Source organism: Ochotona curzoniae, unplaced genomic scaffold, assembly GCF_017591425.1.
Source record: "Ochotona curzoniae isolate NIBS_2020 unplaced genomic scaffold, NIBS_Ocur_1.0 patch378, whole genome shotgun sequence".
Lineage (NCBI taxonomy): Eukaryota > Metazoa > Chordata > Mammalia > Lagomorpha > Ochotonidae > Ochotona > Ochotona curzoniae.
Window position 1 is genome coordinate 68240 of NW_024466948.1, and position 21184 is coordinate 89423.

Sequence of the window (21184 nt, forward strand, 5' to 3'; positions counted from 1 at the left end):
GCCCACATGCTCAGGTGCTTGTCACCCCCAGAGGAAGCCACATGGAGCTCCAGGCTGCTGGCTTCCACCTGGCTCCGTCCTGGCCATTGTGGCCACTTGGAGAGTGAACCAGTAAATGGAATATCTCTTTGTCTCTATCTCTGTTACTCTACCATTCAAATAAAATGGAATAAATCATCAAAAAGAGACGCAACAAAGAACAGTTAAGCTTCTGCTGGGACCTGCTGTGAGTCACGTAGTTACTGTACGTTTTGTATAGCTTGGTTGCAAGAGAATGTCACATTTAGTTTTATAAACTCATTCATCATTCTCAAACCTAAAGCCCCAGCTGTCTCCTAATATGATTGTGGGTCCAACTGGCTCACATTTGTGTGAGTGTGTACCCCCTAGGGCCACAAAATAGCTCTTCAATATGATCAGTAGACTTTTTACAACAGATGTCTGATCCCAGGCATATGCAGGGAGCTCCCTGGATTCATGGTTTGCAGTAAATCAGATGAATGAGGGTTTTTTTTTTTCAGGTACCAGAGGCCGTTTGGATGTGTATTGCAGACACCAGGAATTGTGATAGTTTTTCCTCTGAGTAGTGAAAGTAACTAGTCTGGCCAATGCCATGAGAAAGGCCTGCAGGGAAATGCGAAAGCATTTCCATCTTAAGCAGAACAGATACAGTTGGGGGTGGACACATGGGAAAAGCCACATCCGTGGCAGGAACTGTCCACATCGTTTGCATGTTTGCACCGAAAGTACTGAGCTCAGCTGCAGGGTCTCTGCCACAGAACCCTCTCCCGTGTGCAGTGTGGCATTGGCTATACATCCAAATAAGAACAGCTTTTATCATTAATGCGTTGCAGCTGCTGCCTGCATTTGCAGTGTGATAAACCTGAATGGGCTCTCCAGCTGCCTGCACCTGTCCTTACTTGGAGGGTCTTTGTGATCATCCTCTCCTGGGCAAGGCCCCACCATCCGTATTTAAATAGTGAAATGAAATCTGACTCTCATCACCCTGAGCAACAGCCAGACCTGCCTCTTGTACCAGATGCGTAAAAATGAAAGTTGCCGGAAGCTGGTTGTTTGTATACATCATGAATGTCATTTAGGAACACACATGCCACTTTTCAGGGCTGGCACTGTGGTTTGGCGCGGTAAGCTGCCACTTACAGCATTCTATAGCAAAGTGCTAATTTGAGTCCCAGCTGCTCTGCTTCTGCTCCAACTCCTTGCCGATGCGCCTGGGAAAGCAGCCAATGAAAGCCCAAGTAACTGGCTACAGTAACTGCCTCCTGATTTTTTCCTGGACCACGTTCCAACCATTACAGTCATCTGGAGACTGAACCCGCAGGTAGAAGATTCTCTTTTTGTTTCTACCTTTCAAATGCATATGTATACATATACGCACCACCTTCCATTGATTCCACTACAGTCGCTGCACAACAGGCATAGTTGTTTTTCTCCTAAGCATGTATGCGTTCTGCCCTGCACTAACTGTGACTCAGCAGCTGGTTGAAGTTGTAGTCTAGTGTGCTGCAGTGTGCTGCAGCAGCAGAGCCGCCACCCCTGTGTCTGGTGGGAGAGCGACACACTGGTCTTTACGGCAGTCCCACCATGCACTTGGTCTGGAACGATTACTTGGAGCCCTGGCTTTTGTCACTTCAATCTTTTGCCCACCTGTCCTGCACTTTGTGTTTTTCAGTTGTAAATGCCTGTTCCAGATTCAGAAAGTTCGGTACAGGATGAGAGGGGGGGAAAAAAAAGGATTTTGGGGGGCATCGTCTTTCAATTAATTTTAAAAACAAACTGGACTCGTGTTCTAGCTAATCATATTTCTGATTTTCCATGCATAAGCATTTGTTCGAAATCACAAATGCTTACATGTATTTGTGGCATAGAAAAGAAGATCTGAAACAGAAGAGTGAAAACGCTCCAGTTCATGCCGTAGCATGCATTAGGAAGCAGTGATGTCACCCAGCTGAGAGGTCGCTTGGGTAGAGGTGTCATACTCCTGTCTGCCTAAATTCTGTGTGCATGTGAGAAGGAGATTTGCATATTTATACATTTCCCTTTTAGGATACAAAGAAAATCTGTGTGTACCTAGCAGTGACTTTTCTGAAATGTAAAATTCTACATGGAAACTCTACTGACATATGGGCTTTTAGTTTTTAAAATTTATTTTACTTATTTGAGAGTCAGAGATCTCCCATGGCAAAGTCAGCCCCAAACTGGAAACTGGGAAATCAGTGCAGGTCTGCCGTGTGGGTGGCAGGGACGCTGGTGCCCAGGCCATCCCCTGCTCCTGGCACGGTGTGCGTTAGCAGGAGCTGGGATTGGTAGTGGAGCCAGACTGAGAGCCTGGGGCTCTAATAGGGTTGGGGATGCCCCATGTGCCTCAGCCCCTAAACCAAACATCTGCCCACGTCACTAAACACCTTCACAGGGCTGTGTTTCTTTGGTTAAAATGAATGAACCTTTTTGTAAAATCACACCCAACATATTTGCCCGCTCTCAGTAAAGCATTACTTATTAATACATAAAGCAACTTAAAATAGCATGCCTTTTTAAATCCCTTTAATTAGCCAATTGACAAGTTTTTCCAAAGACCATCAACTCATGGGCTTGCTAATGCACATGGGTTCTTCCTTTCTAATGCAGGTCTGCGAAGTCGTCTTATAGGTTTTTTGTTTGTTTTCTTTTATTTTTTAAGATTTATTTATTGATTTGAAAGACAGGGTTAGAGAGAGGAGGGGTGAGAGATCTTCTGTTGGCTGTGCCTGCGGGGGCGGGCAAGGATGAGGGACGCACACCCCTGGTTCACAGTCCTCATCCACAGTCGCCACTGAGTACCATCACAATTTAAGAAAATCATGCTGCGGGTCACTTGCTTTTTCCTACTAATTCAAAAACATGTCATTTTTCTCCAGAGTAAAAGTAAATTATCTTTTTTTAACCAAAGAAACACAGCCTGGTGAAGGTGTATATATTTTTTGTTTGCCACGATATTTTTGTAGGTATAAAAATTCAACCCTTCCCTTCCATTTCTGCTTTCCCATTCTCCCCTCCTGCCATTTCCCCCATATTAGCACAGTAATATAGTTCCTTAGTGCAAGTTGCACGTTTAACTTTCTGGTGTTTAAATGACATGATAAGTACAGTCAAAGGTGGAAAACCTAGTCTCATTATGTAGAGGTATATTTATAAGTCTCATTGGGAGCTTTTGATTCAGAAGTAATGACATACACAGCATAGTACCTTTACTTTCTGGTATGCTAGTCTCCCTTGAATGTACATGGATGTGTGTGTATGTGTGTGTGTAGTGAAGAACTACATATATGTGTGTGTAACATATATGTGTGTAATGTTTCCTTTGCCATCCAGAAGCTTCTTAGTTTAATGTAGTCCCATTTGTTTATTTTGGCTTTAACTGCCTGTGCTTTTGGTGTCTTTTCTAGGAAGTCTTTGCCTACACCTATTTATGTTACTTACTTTAAAGGCAGAATTATCAGGGGGTTGGAGGAGGAAGAGCAAGACAGAAGAGATCTCCTATCTGTTGGTTCACTCTCCAAATGGCAGCAACAGCCAAGGATGGGCCGGGACAAAGCTAGGAGCAAGGAGCTTTCTCCAGGTCCCCGACGTGGGTGCAGGGACCCAAGTGCTTGGGCCAATATCCTTTGCTCTCCCAGGCACATTAGCAGGGAGCTGGATGAGAAGTGGAGCAGCCAGGACTCCCAACATGTCCCCAAATGAGATGCCAGCAGTTTCACCTGCTGTGCCACAATGCCAGGTCCCATTTTCTGCTTATGTTAAAAAGCAAGTTCTAAAAACTACTTATATGTTTTGTGTGCCTCTGGAGTGCCAGCCCTGCCTGGTACCTGACATCTCAAAGCTGGTAAAGAACGGTATTCCATTCATCCCCCTTGGAGAGGACGGCTCTTCCTGAAGTCTCAGCTGTCCCTTCAGCAGAGCCTGGCCCCATGTGCATTCTAGGACATGGCCATTCCTGTCAGAGTTCAGGGAACTAGACTTCCTTCCCTTAAGCCCCCATTTCTACAGTGGACTCAGTTCCTTCCCTAGTGATTCCTTGTGAAAAAATGCACACAATTCAAATGTGAGCTCTGCCAATTTCCACTGGTGACCTTGAGCATGGCACCTACCCACCATGTCCAGGCATTGCAGGTGCGTCGCCTCACTGTCCTTTGCTTCATACAATAATGAGTTTGACTTTGACGATAGCAGAATTTACTGCATGTGATTCCTTTGTTTAAGATTTATTTATTTTTAGTAGGAAGGCAGATTTACAGATAAAAGGAGAGACAGAGAAACTTTCCATCCTGGTTCTGGAAGTGCTGACTCATGGCACAGGAAGAGTATGTTTACAGTATTCTCAGTGACAGTGCTCAGACCATGTGTGTGGAGTCCTGCCGTGTTCCCTCATTGCAGTTAAAGCTGTTTCCAGACCGTGTCCACGCAGGTCTGCTGCATGGTCTGCATCTGAGCACGGGCTTTGTTTCAACTCATCTGAGCTTCTCTCTGCTCTTTCGCTATTCTTGCACCAAATGGGCCCCTGCTCTTACAAATACAAATGTATTTTTTTAAAGATTTATTTATTTATTGGAAAGTCAGATATAAAGAGAGGAGCAGAGATAGAGAGGAAGATCTTCTGTCCGATGATTCACTCCCCAAGTGAGCGCAATGGCCGATTCTGCGCCGATCCGAAGCCAGGATCCAGGAACTTCTTCCGGGTCTCCCACACAGGTGCAGCGTCCCAAGGCTTTGGGCCATCCTCGACTGCTTTCCCAGGCCACAAGCAGGGAGCTGGATGGGAAGCGGGGCTGCCAGGATTAGAACCGGCGCCCATATGGGATCCGGGGGCTTTCAAGGTGAGGACCTTAGCCACTAGGCCATGCCGCCGGGCCCTACAAACATATTTCTAATAAGCAGATGCAGACGTCTGATTTCATTTGAGCTTCTGCCCTAAGTGTACCAAGCCTTTCCAATTAAAATCCATAATTTTATTATAAATTACATTTTTGTCTTTCCTCTGTCGCATTTTGGCTAATACATTAGTTTGTTTGGTGGCGGGAAACACTATGTGTTAGTAAACTCCAGTAGCTGTTAATTCCATCTCAGGAAACAAAGGGAATAATATGAAACATTCATTGTAAAGGAGAGGGCTGAGAGGCATTGGCTTAGAGAGCCAGGGAAAGCTGCCAAGACCCCGTGTGGGGAGAGATGGGTGGGGGCGGGTGAGAGTGGAAGGGCGAGCTCCACAGCAGCAGGTGGTTAGCACAGGGGCAAGTGCCCGATTCCCACCCCTTCTTGTGCACCCTGACCCCTCTCGGTGCAGCATTCCCACCCTCCGCTTTTACGTCTGCCGGACCTGTGTCTTCATTCTCAGAGAGAACCATAGCGTTTCCAAAGATCACTCTGACTCGCACCTGGTGGAGGAAGAGGGCCTGGGTTCCATGCCCATCCCCGAGTCCTCCGTCCATTTACTCAAGAAAGGGAGCATCCTGCTTTCAGGATTAGAAAGGAATATCTTCAAGCTCAGGGACCCCCGGGTGACCCTCTGGCCAGGGGAGGGAGCAAGGATGGCGCCAGACTGGAGCACAGTTCAGGGCCTCTTGGTCTGAGGCTTCCTTCCTGGTCACCGCACCCTCCATCTTTTAAGAGATCCCGTGGTAAGAAGCTTGCAGGTGGAAAGGGAGTGCGAGCCATTGGCGACTTATGCCTTTCAAACTTTTCAGCTCAAGTTTGTCTTTGAAAGATGCCTTCTCTTGTTGGTTTCTTTGGCCCATTGTGTGGTCTCAGTCTCCTAACCAAGTTCGTTGGTCACCATGGGTCACCCACAGTGCTGACTTGGCACTTTCTGTACAAGCTGCCAAAGCAAAGCTCAGTGTAGCCAGGGTCCTAGGCATTTAATATGCACAATTGAAATTGCATCCAGGGCCAGGCATAATGATCTACCAGCTAAAGTCCTCACCTTGAATGTGCTGGGATCCTATATAGGCGCCAGTTCTAATCCCGGCAGATCCACATCCCATCCAGCTCCCTGCTTGTGCCTGGGAAAGCAGTTGAGGAGAGCCCAATGGCTTGGGACCCTGCACCCGTGTGAAAGACCCAGAGGAAATCCCCTGGCTCCTGGCTTCGGATCAGCGCAGCACTGATCCGTATCAGTCACTTGGGGTGAGAATCATAAGATAGAAGATCTTCCTCTCTGTCTCTCCTCTTCTCTGTATATCTGACTTTGCAATAAAAATCTTTTAAAAAAAAAAAAAAAAGAAATTGCATCCAAAATAAAGTGAGGATCAAAGGTATTCTTTTAGTAAAATTAAAAAATTTTAAAACGTAGGTTATTTTTTTTTTCTGTTTAGGCTGTACAAGCCAGGTTTTTGCTTGCTTGTTTTAAAATGTATTTATTTGTATTGAAAAGGCAAATCAGATTTGCAGAGAGAAATATCTTCCATCCGCTAGTTCACTCCCCAAACAGCCACAGCGGCCAGAGCTGAGCTGATTCAAAGCCAGGAGCCTGGAGCTTCTTTTAGGTCTCCCACATGGGTGTAAGCCAACTTCCGTTCCCAGGCCTTAAGTAGGAAGCTGGATGGGGAGTGGAGCAGCTGGGACATGAACCAGAGTCTGTATGGGATCCAGGCACTTGCAAGGTGAGGATTTGCCATTGATCCGAGTTCCAGCCAGTTTTTCTCTCAGGCTCTTGCTGGTATCATTACTTGGTAATAAACTCAAATACTCGTTTTTTTTTTTAAGATTAATTTATTTATTGGAAAGTCAGATATACAGAGAGGAGGAGAGACAGAGAGGAAGATCTTCTGTCTGATGATTCCTCCCCAAGTGAGCACAACGGCCCATGCTATGCCAGTCCAAAGCCAGGAGCCAGGAACCTCCTCCAGGTCTCCCACACGGGTGCAGGGTCTCAAAGCTTTGGGCCATCCTCGACTGCTTTCCCAGGCCACAAGCAGGGAGCTGGATGGGAAGTGGAGCTGCTGGGATTAGAACCAGCGCCCATATGGGATCCCGGGGTGTTCAAGGCGAGACCTTTAGCTGCTAAGCCACTTCGCCGGGCCCTAACTCAAGTACTCCTAACTATGTTTTGTTTAAAACAGTAACTTTTCTGTTTTCATTCTAATGATACATCGGGGTGATGATTCCATACATGTACACAACATAAAAAATCAGATCCGTTTAATTAGCATTCCTTCTCCTTAAACATTTTTCTTTAATTTGGGGTAGCTTAATTCTGAAAAATTGTGCAGACTTACAAAAAAAAAATGTTTCCAGCTTTTGGGGAGAAATAGGGACTTAAATGTAAAAGTAAACAAAAAGCAAAGGAAGTGTGAGAGGTAAACATTTGGCGTGGCAGTGAAGACCCCCCGGAGACCCTCATGTCCCACAGGGGAGTGTCTGGAGTTCTGGCTGCCGTGGTCCCAGGCAGTGTCCTGCCCATGCGTACCCACATAGCAGCAGGTGATGGCTCCAGCACCAGGGTCCCTGCCACCCACAACAGAGGCTCTGATTGAGTTCCCAAAAAAATGCTCTCGGGTTTGGCCTGACCCAGCCCTGGCCATGGCAGGCACTCAGGGAGTGAATCAGTAGACAGAAGATGCGTTCTGTCTCTCAAAACAACACCACCAGCAAGGGTCCTCACTGTCATGCGCAAGTGGAGATGACTGCTCTACTTGGACGGCAAGGATGGATAGCCATTTGTGGGCAGTCCTACCTGTACAGGTCACTCATAGAAACGTGTCTGTGCTGTACTTCTGTTCCATGATGAACGTCCCTGGTTCTGTCTTTCAGGCCCCGTGGGAGTTGGGCTGAATGAACTGAAACGGAAGCTGCTCATCAGCGACACCCAGCACTACGGCGTGACCGTCCCCCGTGAGTTGGTTCCTCCTTAACCTGTTGCCCTCTGCCTTGGCTAAGGATGGGTGCTGAGTGCTCACAGAGCCCGCGGGGCCCCAGCCCTGGGCAGCATGCCTGAGGAGGGCCCTGCTGCACAGAGAGGCGCCGGGGCTTGCTGCAGACCGCAGAGATGCTGGGCAGCACGGCTGCTCTCTCAGTTCCCCCGCCTCCCCGTGTGTGGTGTGTCCTAACACACGGATGACTTCAAGTTGCCGTTGACATGTTTTCTTGGTGCTGTAAGTCGTGCCGCCCTGTTTCCTGCAATCCATGCTGGTGTTTTCCAGGCTTTTTCACCAGCTTCAGGATCCGAGCAGCTAGACCGCTGAGAGCTGAAGGAGACTGCTTGTAGTAGACGCGTTTTCTCAATGACTTAGTATAGCTTCCAGCCGGCAGAAAGCGCTCAGCGGCCCTCTGCTTCAAATACGGCCGGCTCCTTTTCAGGACGCAGTTAAATCTGCATGAAAGCGGTTTCCTCAGGCATTCTTACAGATGAAATGTGATACTGGAAGCATTTTGATCTCCAGAAAGAAATGCCATTTGACTACTTAATATGTTGATGTTAGGAAAGCTGTCTGAAAGGCTAAATTGAAATGTTGGCTTTCATCAAGTGGTTTTAGTAGGTTTTTTTCTTAAATCATTTGTATATTGCCCTTAGGAATGTTCTCTCATTTGGGAAGAGTTCAACTTTATTTTTAAATTACAGTTTTCTGTTACCTCCAGTTACTTCTTGTTACTACATTTTCCAAAATTGTTATTCATAATCATTTTCAGCCATAAGTTATACAACTGCTAGTTTCCACCAGTAGAGATGAAAGTCCAGGAAAATGTGGAATTAGACAGTTTCCTTCCCTCCTTTAATTATTCATGTCTCTTACAAAAACTGTACTTGGCAATTAGAACGTTTTTACAAACCAGTTGTTACACTTACAGGTGAACTAGTTAGAAGAAACTTAGGAGTGCAAAAACAGGTTACAAAGGGGAAAAGGAATTTTGTCCTTTCCAACAGGGTACTCACTCCTCTGCTTGGGTTGTCTTAGCTTCCGCAGCTGTCCCACAGAGGTGGCCTTGGGGGCCACTTGTCCCCTGGGCAGAGAAAGGCTTCTTGGGCACCGCAGTGGCCCCACAGGTGCCCCTTGTGCTTGGAGTGAAGCCTGGCTCAGGGAAACCCATCTCAGGCTCCTCCTCCTGCCTACACCAGCAGCCCTTGCAAGGGACAGGCCATCTTTTGGGTCCCTTGATTAGGCATAAAAGCTCATTTCTTTGGAAGATTATAAATACCAAAAAGTTCAAAATGCAGCAGTGACCTGCCAGGATAGCCTTGCTGTTCCTGAAAGACGCTGGCCTCAATTTCTCCAGCTACTGAAATGATACTTGCCTTGTTAGTCTGGAAGGTGGCAAGTTCCAGAAAGAGTGTGGGGTTGGGATTTTCCAAGAAACCCACAGGGTTAATTCTTTTCCACCCTGCTTGCAGTTTGTCATATATTTGTTTGTTTAAGATGAATTACTTTGAAGGACAGAGTGATATGACAGAAGGGAAAGGAGAGGTGGAGGGAAAGAGATCTTCCATCTGCTGGTTCACTCCCCACGTGCCGTCAGCAGCCAAGGCTGGACCAGCAGAAGCCAGAAGCACTGTCTGGGACTTTCACAGGGGAAACGTGTGCCCAGTACTTGGGTTACCTTCTAGTACTTTCCCAGGCACATCAGCAAGGAGCTAGATCCAAAACAAAGCAACCAGAACCTGGATGGGCATTCTGAAATAAGGTTTCAGCGTCATAGGCAGTAGCTTAACCTACCGTGCACTCCACTTTTCCATTCTCTTAATTGTGCCTTTAAAAAAATTTCTTAATTGTAATGACATTTTCATCCATCCTTTTCGTGTTTGTGGTTGTATCTTTTGTATGTTCTCTGTACAACTCCTTAGCTAGCTCAAGGCCATGAAAACACTCTCTATTTGCCCTCAGAAGCTGCATAATTTCAGTTTTTACATTTATGTTGTGACCCATTTGAAGCTGCCTATTTCCTTATTAGCAGACGAGCCTTGCCCCTTGCCTCAGGGGATACATTCTGATGACTTACTGTTCATGCAGAGGTCAGAGTGGGTGATCTCTCAGAGAGCCTGGCTCCACTGGCCATCCATCTGCCTTCTGCTGTGCTCCAGGGCGGCAGCAGTGATGTCTCAGGGCTTGGGAAACCAGATGGAAGCCCAGGCTCTTGGCCTCCCCCGATTGTGGCAGGCCTCTGAAAAAGAGCCAACAGGTGGAAGAGCTAATTGAGTCTCTCCAAGAAAATTAAAATAAAGATAAAAAGTGTTTTTTTTAAAATAGATAAGTTTATTTGGGTGCCAAAAATATTTGAAGCCCAAGCATAGTTGGGTTTTTTTCTTCATCATACCCACTTTCCAGGAATGTTTTAAAGACCCCTGTTGTGACTTGTGGAAGTTCTCTCAGAATGTTCTGTAGAATGCTGGCATTTCTCTCAGTGGGTCACCGACAGCTGATGCCGCACCATCAGTTCTGTGTCCGGTACCTCTGCTGTGTTGCTTGGGATCCACCTGGTCAATTCTGAGCCTTGAGGGCATGATTCAAACCTCCGCTCTGGTCTAAGGCTCGCCCTTCCTTCCTGCCTGTCTTCCTTGCTTCTGTCCTTTACTGCTTCCCAGGCCACAAGCAGGGAGCGGGAATGGGAACTGGAGCAGCAGGGACACAAATAGGCACCTTTGTGGATCCTGGTGCTTGCAGGGGGGGGGATTAGCCAATTGAGCCGTAGCACCAGACCCAGCTCAGTTGACATCTAACAGTCTCTGGATGCTAAATGCCATCTGAATCTCCCCAGTATCAGGTAGGGTTGGTTCTTTGGTGATGGCAGAGAACATGACAGCACTTCCTTCTCCAGTTTCCTCCCTGCCACGCTCTAACCCACAGGGTCTTCCTCACCTTCCCTCACAGTTTTTTCACAAAGTAAGTGAGCATTTCTTGGGGAACATAGCTGAAGTTGCTCCCAGCAGGTCCTTGTGCCCATGTCCCCATTTGGGGCAGTGCCTTCCCATGCAGGTGGCTGCCCACCACAGTCCCGCAGTCCACCTGCTTAGAGGTGGACTGTAGCAGATACGTTGCGTGGGCCCACTCAGCAGGAAAGGGCGGCTGCCAGCTGTCGTGAGTACAGACACTCCTGAGCTGGTTTGCAGCTTGGTTTTTATTCTGCTTCAGTCTTCTTCTCGGAGACATAATCAGCCCCACTGCAGAAAGATTTGCAGATCCACAGGGGTCTAGGAAGATAGCGCTAGCACCTTTGCAAGGGAGGAGTGGACATGACATGTGCACACGTGTGTGTCTCAGGAGAAAGGGCAGCAGATCTAGAGCTGACCTTCAGCCTGCAACTTCTGGTCCTGGCTGCCCTGCTTCCAGTCCAGCTGCCTGCCTGTGTGCCTGGACAGGCAGCAGAAGTGGCCCGAGTGCTTAGCCTCTACTGCTCACATAGAAGACCTGGACGGTGTTTCCGACCCCTGACTTAAGCCTGCCTTAACCCGGGGGACTGTGGCCATTTGGGGGACTATCCAGGCATAGAAGGGTATGTGTGTCTGTCTGTCTGTCTGTCTGTCTGTCTTTCCCTCTTTGTCTGTAATTCTGCCTTTCAAAATGATAGCCTACAAAGCCAATGGAATTGTTAATCCATTTTCATAACCATGTCATTTTAGTATAACTTACAACAGCATACTATATTTTCTTTGTGAATTTGCTTTTTAAAGGTTTAAAAATCCCTCTTAAAAAACTTATGTACCTATAATGTTTAGTTTTTCAGTATTTGCCTTAGGGATATTCTAAACTCCTTTCCGATCAACCACAGATACTACAAGAGCAAAACGAAGCCAGGAGAGTGATGGCGTTGAGTACATTTTCATTTCCAAGCATTTGTTTGAGACAGACGTACAGAATAACAAGTACGTGGAATTTTCTAGAACTCTTGAACTTCTTTGTAAATACATGCCTGTGTACCCCGTTTTAGCCAACCGTGGGTTCCCCTTCACTTGAAATGCATTTTCCTTCTCACGGTATTCGAGAGTTACGTAAGAAATAAGGGTGAGTCCGCGAGCCATCGTGATCGCCTTCACTTGTACTTTTTTTTAATACCCTCGAGCTGCCATGTTGGAAGTGTCAGGATTCTCTCCCGACAGGAAGGCGTGCTAGCATCTGACAGTGACCTCTTTTCCAGGCCACTGATTGAGTCCTACTGTATAATTTAGACAGAATTCTATTTTAAAAGCTAACGAAGTACCAAGTGCTGTGTGCCTGGTGCCCCTGGCCCCGCCGCCCTCCCTCTCACACTGGTTCTTCCAAACCCGGGAGGCACGGTTCCATTCTCATTACTCGCCTGTACCACTGCCTCTAGCTAGCTCGTAAGGCCTCCCCACTCCCCCATTTGGGTTTTCCATTTGCTGAAGCATGAATATTTTTGGGTATCAGACTCAAATGTGTGTTTTAGTGCACGATTGTGGGATTTTATTGAGACATCGAAATGCTTTTCTCGCCGTTGGCACAGTGGTTGTGTTTTTATAGCACATAATCGGCTGCCCTGGTTCCATTAGCCACCCCCAGCTCCCGCCACGCACTCCGGGGCCAGCGTGGCTCCTCGGCAGTGTGCAGTGAAACTTCAGGAGCCTCTGTGTGTGCCCAGTTCCCCGTTTTACTGAAGCAGGGGTGGATGGAAAACATTAGAATGCCTGAGACGAAAGTGCTTTTCTTCTGCGTTAAGTGTAATTCAAGCAAGTGTTACTGATTTGGAAATATGAAATTGAAGATTTTTTTTTAATAGACATTCTGGAGTACTTGGCTCTTTTTTGTTGTTGTTGTTGTTAAACAGTAAAAAAAAAAAAATTACATGGTCAGCAAAAATATTCTTAACCTATGAATGATGTCTTGCCATCTACATTGTTATTTAAATTCACAAATGACTCCAAGGCATCTGTTGTTTCCTGCAGGTTCATTGAATATGGAGAATACAAAAACAACTACTATGGCACCAGTATAGATTCGGTGAGGTCTGTGCTTGCCAAGAACAAAGTTTGTTTGCTGGACGTTCAGCCCCATGTAAGTGGCCGCTGGCCTTATCCCTCGCCCCGACCTGCGTGCCCCATGTGCCACAGGTGTTTGCTCTGTGTGTGCTCTGGGCTATCTGTGGCGTTTCCGGATCACAGAAGCCTGGAAATGTAGCTGGAAACATTTTGATGGCCAGAAACCCTATAACATCGCTAGAAAAGAGGAGTGAAGAGACCCAAGAATTGCATTTATAACTCTTGTTTGCATTCAGCTTTTACCAAGGGTGATGACTGTGATATTCCTGCATGTTAATCTTATTTATTTTGAAAGGTGTAACAACAGAGGGAGAGAATGAGAAAGGGGAGCCCCCATCCCCACTGGGGAAGTGGGGTTCACTGCCCCAGATGGGAGCAGCAGTCCGGGCTGACCCAGGCGGAAGCCAGCAATCAGAAGCTCCATCCCAGTCTCCCACAGAGGGGACAGGGATCCACCCCAGATGTCACGTCAGCCAGAAGCTGGATCAGAAGTGAAGCAGCAGGGCCCGGCGCAGTGGCGCAGTGGCGCAGTGGTTAAGGTCCTCGCCTCGCATGCCAGGGATCCCATATGGGCGCCGGTTCTAATCCTGGCAGCCCCGCTTCCCATCCAGCTCCCCGCCTGTGGCCCGGGAAGGCAGTCGAGGATGGCCCAAAGCCTTGGAACCCTGCACCCGCGTGGGAGACCCGGAAGAGGCTCCTGGCTTCGGATCGGCATAGCATCGGCCATTCTCTGTCTCTCCTCTCTGTATATCCGCCTTTTCAATAAAAAAATAATAAAATAAATCTTAAAAAAAAAAAAGAAATGAAGAGGCCGGGACTCCCAAGAAGGTGGCCTTTGTGGCACTCAGTGTCCCAGCTTGCTGAGCTACGGTGTGGGCCCTGCCGGGATATTTCCAAATCCAAGTTCAGTTGTCGAGCCTTTTTCTCCTGAGGAGGTTTTTGTTAAATGTAAAATGATCAAGGACCATCTGGATAATGATAATACCGAAGCCCTGGCTGAGCTTACCTGGAGAAGGAGTTTAAGGAATTCCCTGCTGAGAACAGGTAGACAGAAGGAAGCACTTGCAGTGCAGGTTCATGGTCACCTAGGAATGTAGGTGCTGAACACCTAGGAGGGGGGACCTGAGGGCTCCCAGCGGGAGGGAGTGCGGAGGACCGTGTGCCGATTAGTGCATCCTGTGCATTTCCTGAAATGTCCTACCGCGCCCTCTGTCTCTAGGGTAATGAAAAGGTGAGTTCATTTTTAGTTTTCTGACTGCTAGCTACCACAACATTTTGCTTAATGTTGAAGGAAGCAGAAATGCTGACGATGGAAAACCCCAGTCAGCTCCTGTTGCCTGTCATCCTCTTTCTGGTGCTCATCTCTGCAGTGAGCCTCCAGTCGGTTAGGGCCCTGTTTCCCAACTCTGCAAACGTGTCAGCAGCGTCATCTTCCTTCCTGAGTTAGTGTTCCCCCTTGCTCAGTGCCAGACTTTGTCACATAGGGAGTGAAGGAATTTTCTGCTTCGCGAGGAGAACCAGTAAAGCCTGACGTTCTAAGAAAAAGTACATTGTTCCTTCCCTGCAGACGGTGAAGCATTTAAGGACACTCGAATTCAAGCCGTATGTGATCTTTATAAAGCCCCCGTCTATAGAGCGACTCAGAGTGACAAGGAAAAATGCCAAGATCATTTCTAGCAGGGATGACCAAGCAGCTGCGAAGCCCTTCACGGTGAGGAGGGTCACGCCTTGTGGTCGGTGACTAGCTAGAGGAGAGGGGCCCCTGGCTGCTGTGCGAGGCAGTCCAGTGCTGCTGGGGGTGGCCAGAGGTGATGCTGTGGTCTGAACATCTATGCAGGATGCAGTGAACTCTTAACTGGGTCTGCCACATTAGTGACAGGCATCCCAAATGCTTGAACCATTACCTGCTGCTTCCCAGGAGGTTGGAGTCAGAAGTAGAGCTGAGGTCTGGCACCATGGCCTGGCAGGCCAAGCCTCTGCCTGCAGCACAAGCATCACATGCAGGCACCGGTTGAGGTCCTGGCTCTGATCCAGCTCCCTGTTAATGGCCTGGGAAGACAGCAGAGGAGGGTCCAAGTCTTTGGGGCCCTGCATCCATGTGGGAGACCAAGAAGCTCCTGTCTCCCATCTTCAGCCTGGCTCAGATCCAGCCATCCTAACCATTTGGGAAGTGAACTAGCAGGTGGAGGTTCTCTTTGTAACTCTTTAAAAAAGAACTGAAGTGGCACTGGGACTGAAACCCAGGCTCTGAGGTGTGGGACGAGTATGGACACAGCCCAGGCAGTGTCTCAGAGGGCTGTGCCTACCACCCACCCTGAGCTCTCCATAGTCAGTTGGCTCAACCATACATACGGATTCGATTTCCGTAGACCCAACATTTATGTGGAAGTCGGGCTAATTATTTTCAGACCAGACGTATTTTTAATGCTAAAAATAACAACTTCAGTTACTTTTAACTCACTTATAATCTAAATGAAAATTGTCATCACTTGTCTTTTTGTTTAATAACTTGTGTCAATAATCCTGTTTGGCACAGTAACAGAAAAGGCACCATTTGGGCTATGGGATGAATTAACTACTACTGCTAGTCCACAGTGACAGTTGCATTTCCTGGGAGTGTCCCTGGGAACAGAAACTGAGGTGTGTTAGTGACCAGAGGGCTTTCCAGCGCAGGTAGGAGGACTCCTGCTATGCCCTGAGGAGGTGGAGGACATGCAGCAGCCACCCCCATGATGGCATCTAACTGGGCAAAGCGGCTGATGGTACCAGTACCCTCCTTTGAATAGGCATCAGTGATGTGGCTGGGAACTGCCTCAGCAGCCACAGTCCTCCCTTTGGTAGCTATTTTAAAACTGACAGATCCCTGTAATGTGCAATGAATTAGCAACTGCTACTCTTAAGTTACCAAGGGAGTTTTGACTTAGGAGCATTGGGGTTGCAAGCCCATCAGAGAGAGAGGAGTTGTGGTTGCAGAGGGCAGTGCCTACTTCTGGCTGAGATCGCACACTGGGCACTGACCCCAGCTGCAAGTGGGCAAACCGGTTAGAGAGGGTCTGTGGAGGCCAGATGATGTCAGGACCTGGGTAACCAATTTCTTTTTCCCCTAATACTTCTTTTTGTAGGAAGAAGACTTTCAAGAAATGATTAAATCAGCACAGATAATGGAAAGTCAATATGGCCATCTTTTTGACAAAATTATAGTAAATGATGATCTCACCACGGCATTTAATGAGCTGAAAACAACTTTTGACAAATTAGAGACAGATACCCATTGGGTCCCAGTGAGCTGGCTGCATTCATAACTAGGAGGAAACTCCAGCATCATCTTGTCTTTTTGATTGAGTGCATGATTACATTAGTTGCCGTTTTGGTGGTGGGGTTTTTTTTTTCCGTCGGTGTCACTGTCACAGCTGGTTTTTTGTGTATGTCTCTTACAGCCTTATTTGAAACACAATGAGTGAATTTAAGATCCAGAATCAAAATTTGCACAGTACTGTTTTTCACGCACAATGTGGAGCCTCCTTGTCATCCTTAGTAGAAAAATCCAGTGGGAGGCTGGATTTTTTTTTCCCTAAAGAACTGCAGCTGGAGACTTGGGGTACGCTGGTGTCCGGCGCGTCTTCCCATCCCCAAGGTGGGCCCGACCATCCAAGCCTGCCTGTTAGCCACAGACGCCTTAACGAGTGGCCTTGGCACTACTCCACCCAGCCGGGAGCACTCGGCTGCTTCCCATGTGGCACAAAATAGATGGGCAGAGCTGACCACGAGGCAGATGGCACACCTGGCCCTGGCGTTTACAGGGCTGCGTTTTAAAGATCCTTCTTGAAGGATCCTTCTTGAACGTTGACCTTAAGTAACTGCCAAGTGACAGCTTGAGAAGTCCTTAGGGGCACATGGCTGCAAATATTTAATAAGGGAAAATGCGTTTTGTTTTTTTTTTTTAATCATGAGATGTGCAACTAGCAACCCTCCCTTCAGGCATTCATTGTAAGAAGAACAATAATACGTTGGGGCAGTAGATGATGACAGTTTTTATCTCTAACTCCTCACGGAGACCCCTTCTGGGGCCACCCAAACCGTTAGTTGTGTTTGAAGTGGCTTTAGACTTTCCCAGTGTATCTGACAGCCTGATCCCCACCCCGAAGCCCGTGTCGTGACTCAAGAGGATGCCATCATTGTGTAGGTCTGTGCGATGAGTGATGCCCCAAACATGTCAATTTCATTAGGATGTGCTTTAGAAAATTCTTGACGTTTGTGTTAACTTTTTTTTTATCAGCAAAACAGTTGTTCATGCCAGCCAGAGCTATTGTTAGAGATCCAGGAGAGACGCTTAATGAGCTGAACATTGGGCGGGGTCGTTCCTTTCCCTTCACTACTGCTGAGCTGCAAGTGAATGGTACCGTTCAGCCTGTTGGAAATCCGCACATTCTAACGACAGGTTAGAATGTGTGTTGCATCTGTGAGTTTCATACAGAAAGAAATTATTTTTTGTTGATCTATAAAGAGAGTTTAAATGTCATGTTTAAAGAAAAATAGAATGTAGCTAAATTTTATATATTTATGAACTGTTTGAAAGGCATATTTTTTTAATGATCAGATGAGGCTATTCATAAAATAAATTGATTATATGTAAAGATGTCATAATTTAAGATAGTTTTCTAATTGGAGGTCAACATTCCATGTAAATACTGACATAGCCACAAGTGCACTCTACTTGGTCGAATCAGCCACTGGGCATCTTCAGGGAGAAGAAGCACATTTGGAGACGTGAGACGCAGTCACCAATCACCCAGTGTCATTTCACATCAGCCGAGTTGTGAGTTCTGAGTTTCTCAGTGGCCAGATCTGATTTTTGAAAACCTGTCGTCCTGTGGCTGGTCTGAGAAGAGTACCAGTCTCGGTTCGGGTAGAGCGTTGGATTTGTGAAACACTAACGAGGATGTCCTCTAGTGGAAGACCTCTGCTACAAAGAGTGAAGGCAATGTCAGCAGTCCTCTGAGGCACGCAGGCACAGGAGGGCTGAGTCTGCCCTCTGCAGCTGCGCTGAGGTCCTTTGTGAGTCCGTGTGCCCTGGCTCTTTGTTTCAAACCAGTTTCAGACTGGAAGCCCTGCCCTTCTCGAGAAAGCGGGTAGAGATGGTGACGGCGATGAGGCAGTGGCAATCGGGTGTTATAAAAATGAAACTGTCCTCAACTTTCTCCCTTCTTAGACCAGATCTAAAGTGGTATTTTCTTAAGTAATAGAAAGAAAGCGCTTTGGAGAAATCAGGTAGTGTAATAGACACTGCTTCCTAAATGGTTTCCTGTGGCCATCTTCCCGGCTACACAGATTTCATTCCAATCTAATGGACAGGGCTAGCTCAGAGGGCGGGCCAGGAACCACTCATACACAAAGGCCTCCGATTCTGTGCCTTCCTCCTCCACAAATACACACTGAGATGAGCAGCGTCCCCTTGTCCTGGCAGCCTCGCCAGCCACCATCGGAGGAAAGAGGTATATTGACTTGGGCAAGCCCTGCATCGAACATTCAAACCAAGAAGGAAATTCTGTGCTCCCATGAATGCTAAACCAGAGTTGGTGAGAAACAAATGGAAAAGGTGACGTTGGCATTCTGTTTTTCAACCTGGATTTGCCTGATCACGATGGCAGCTCTCCCTGAGAGTTTCCGAGGCCGACGTTCCAGGGACCAGATGATGACAGAGTGTCTAAAAGCGGAATCGTTCACAATGGACAACGACGATAAGCCTGTTGGGGTTACAGGCATGCCATCCAAGTCTTCCCAAAGACCTTAGTACTTCCTTTCTTTCTGAGAAGCAAGAATGTATAATTCAATGTAATGGAAAACCTTACATCTTAATAAAATTGTGTCTTCAAAGGATGTGCATACTTGATTGGTTTTACACTTGTCACCGCATTCCATCATGCTGTGAATTTGTGCTAGCACACCATTCACCCCGGAGAGATCAAATCACTGCTCTCCCACTCCTAGACAAAGTGACCTATCGAAGTCACCACGATGAACACTGAATTCGCCTTTTTGTTTGTAGTTGCTAGAGACGCGGAGCTTTTACTCTCCCCACCACAGTGCAGCAATGGGGCACGGGGAAAACACACTGGGATGCGTGCTCCAGGACCAGCCCTGAGGGGGACACCCTTCCACCTTCTGTTCCTGCAGGGCTCAGTGCCTAGTGCAGCAGGTGATGGCTCAAGTCCGTGGGTCCCTGCCTTGCACATGGGAGACTCAGATGATGTCCCTGCCTCCTGGTTCAGATTTACACCTGCTCCAGCTACTCTGGGCATTTGATGAGTGAACCCATGGGTGGAATGTCTCTGTCTGTGTCTGGCTCTGTTTTCAGATATAAACTCTGGGATAGAAGGAGTTGGCCTTTGTGAACCCCTGTGTTATGACTATCACAACCATTTTATCACATCATGTAAAGCTAGCTGTGTACATATTCCTCAGCACCCTTCAGAAACAATTGCCCTGCTGCTAAGTTTATGGCAGATTTCCTAGTAAAGAGTTTCTTTTCTACAAAACAAATCCTAAGGCCAGTGCTCTGGCATAGCAGATGGAGCTGCCACCTCAACACCAGCATCCCTTGTGGGCATTGGTTTGATACCTGGCTGCTCCATTTCCAGTCTGCCTACCTACTAAAGTGTCTGGGAAAGCAGTGGGAGAGAGCCTGAGTGCTTGCACCCTACACCCACATGGGAGGTCTGGAAGAAGCTCCTGACCCCTGGCTTCAGCCAGGCCCAACCTGGGTCATTACAACCATTTGAGGAGTGAACCTGCGGATGGAAGATTCTCCCTCTCGTCTCCTTCCCTCCCTCTTCCACCCTCCATTCCTCTATCTCCTCTCCCTCTCTTCTCTCTTCTTCTCTCCCCATCTCTTCTATCTGTGTGTCACTGAGACTTTCAGGTAGTTGAGATTAAATACTCTTTTTTTTTTTTTAATTTTTCTTTTGCTGCAAGAGAAGGGGCAGCTGGGCCGAGCTGGGGCGCACAGTGCTGGCCCTCCCCGCAAGGGGCCTTCTGGGGCAAACTAGCAGGTCAGGGGTCTCTCCCTTACTCCGTCTTTCAAGGATAAAAGCCAAACTCGGGGCACACTACCACTGCATGTTACGCAGCACAATCTGCTACAGAGCCCGCGGGACACCTCAGTCTGCCTGTGCCTTTGGAGGCTTGCACAGGTGAAGTTTGGGGACGCACCCTGGCAGGCCTGTGAGGCACCTGTTTGTCCTACTGGGAACCAGGGTGATGTGCATCCACTCGAACAGGACAGTCCCAAACCAGTCCTGCTTCTCTTGCTCACAACCGGTCGGGACCACAAGGAGAGGACCAAGCCCCAGTGAGTGCTTAAATATACATTTAAAGAGAGAAAGTCCTTAAGATAGGAAGACCAGATCTGTCGCCTACAAACCTAGATAATATACATTCATGCATTAAGGGATTTCAGGGGCCCGGCACCGTGGCCTAACAGCTAAAGTCCTTGCCTTGAACGTGTCACGATCCCATATGGGTGCAGCCCCAATTCTTGTCTAGATCCCTGCTTGTGGCCTGGGGAAGTAGTCGAAAACGGCCCAAAGCCTTGGGACCCTGCACCCACATGGGAGACCTAGAGGAAATTCCTGGCTCTTGGCTTCAGATCGGTGCAGCACCGGCTGTCGTGATCATTTGGGAAATGAGTAAATCATCGGACGGAAGATCTTCCTCTCTGTCTCTCCTCTCTCTATATCTCTGACTTTGCAATAAAAAAAAAATAAATCTTACAAAAAGATTTCAGAAACATAAAAAATTAAACCAATAGCTTCCAAGAACCAAAGTGTTTCAATAATAAGATTGGTAACAAAATAGGAGGCAGATTCATTCCAGCAAACAAAGCAGAGGGCATACTAGTAATTCCAAGAAGGAATTTAGTGTCCATTAATTGGGCCAGAAAGTCACTGTTTTTGCAATCAGTGGTGTGATCCATGAAAGAGCGCCGAAGACAGAAAGGAAAAATTGGGGAACATAATCGGCAAAGCCACATTATTTGGTAATCTGTAAAACTCTTAGACTGTCAAGAAAATGGATGCAAAGGGTCTGCAAAACGTAGTTCCTCAGGATGATGACCTTACGGATTGAGAAGAATCATTTGTCCTGAAAGCTCAAATTATACCCTACTGAGCATTTCGATTTTTTAAATTTTCATCCCCACGCATCTGA

The 21184-nt window shown here is 47.4% G+C and overlaps 1 protein-coding gene and 1 non-coding gene across 2 annotated transcripts in view; one reads left to right on the forward strand and one right to left on the reverse strand.

The window, feature by feature from the left end:
* LOC121167490 (MAGUK p55 subfamily member 7-like) overlaps window positions 1-18857 on the forward strand; it is a gene marked incomplete at its 5' end in the record, with an annotated part of 68842 nt that extends 49985 nt beyond the window's left edge. Inside the window, 5 exons of the mRNA XM_040996935.1 lie at window positions 7807-7887; window positions 11755-11848; window positions 12887-12995; window positions 14547-14690; window positions 16102-18857. Of these exons, the coding sequence (XP_040852869.1) occupies window positions 7807-7887; window positions 11755-11848; window positions 12887-12995; window positions 14547-14690; window positions 16102-16281 (608 nt within the window). The remainder of the gene's footprint in view (window positions 1-7806; window positions 7888-11754; window positions 11849-12886; window positions 12996-14546; window positions 14691-16101) is intronic.
* A 1357-nt stretch (window positions 18858-20214) lies between these two features.
* On the reverse strand, window positions 20215-20335 carry LOC121167499. The gene has a single exon (XR_005885598.1).
* Window positions 20336-21184: the final 849 nt, after the last annotated feature.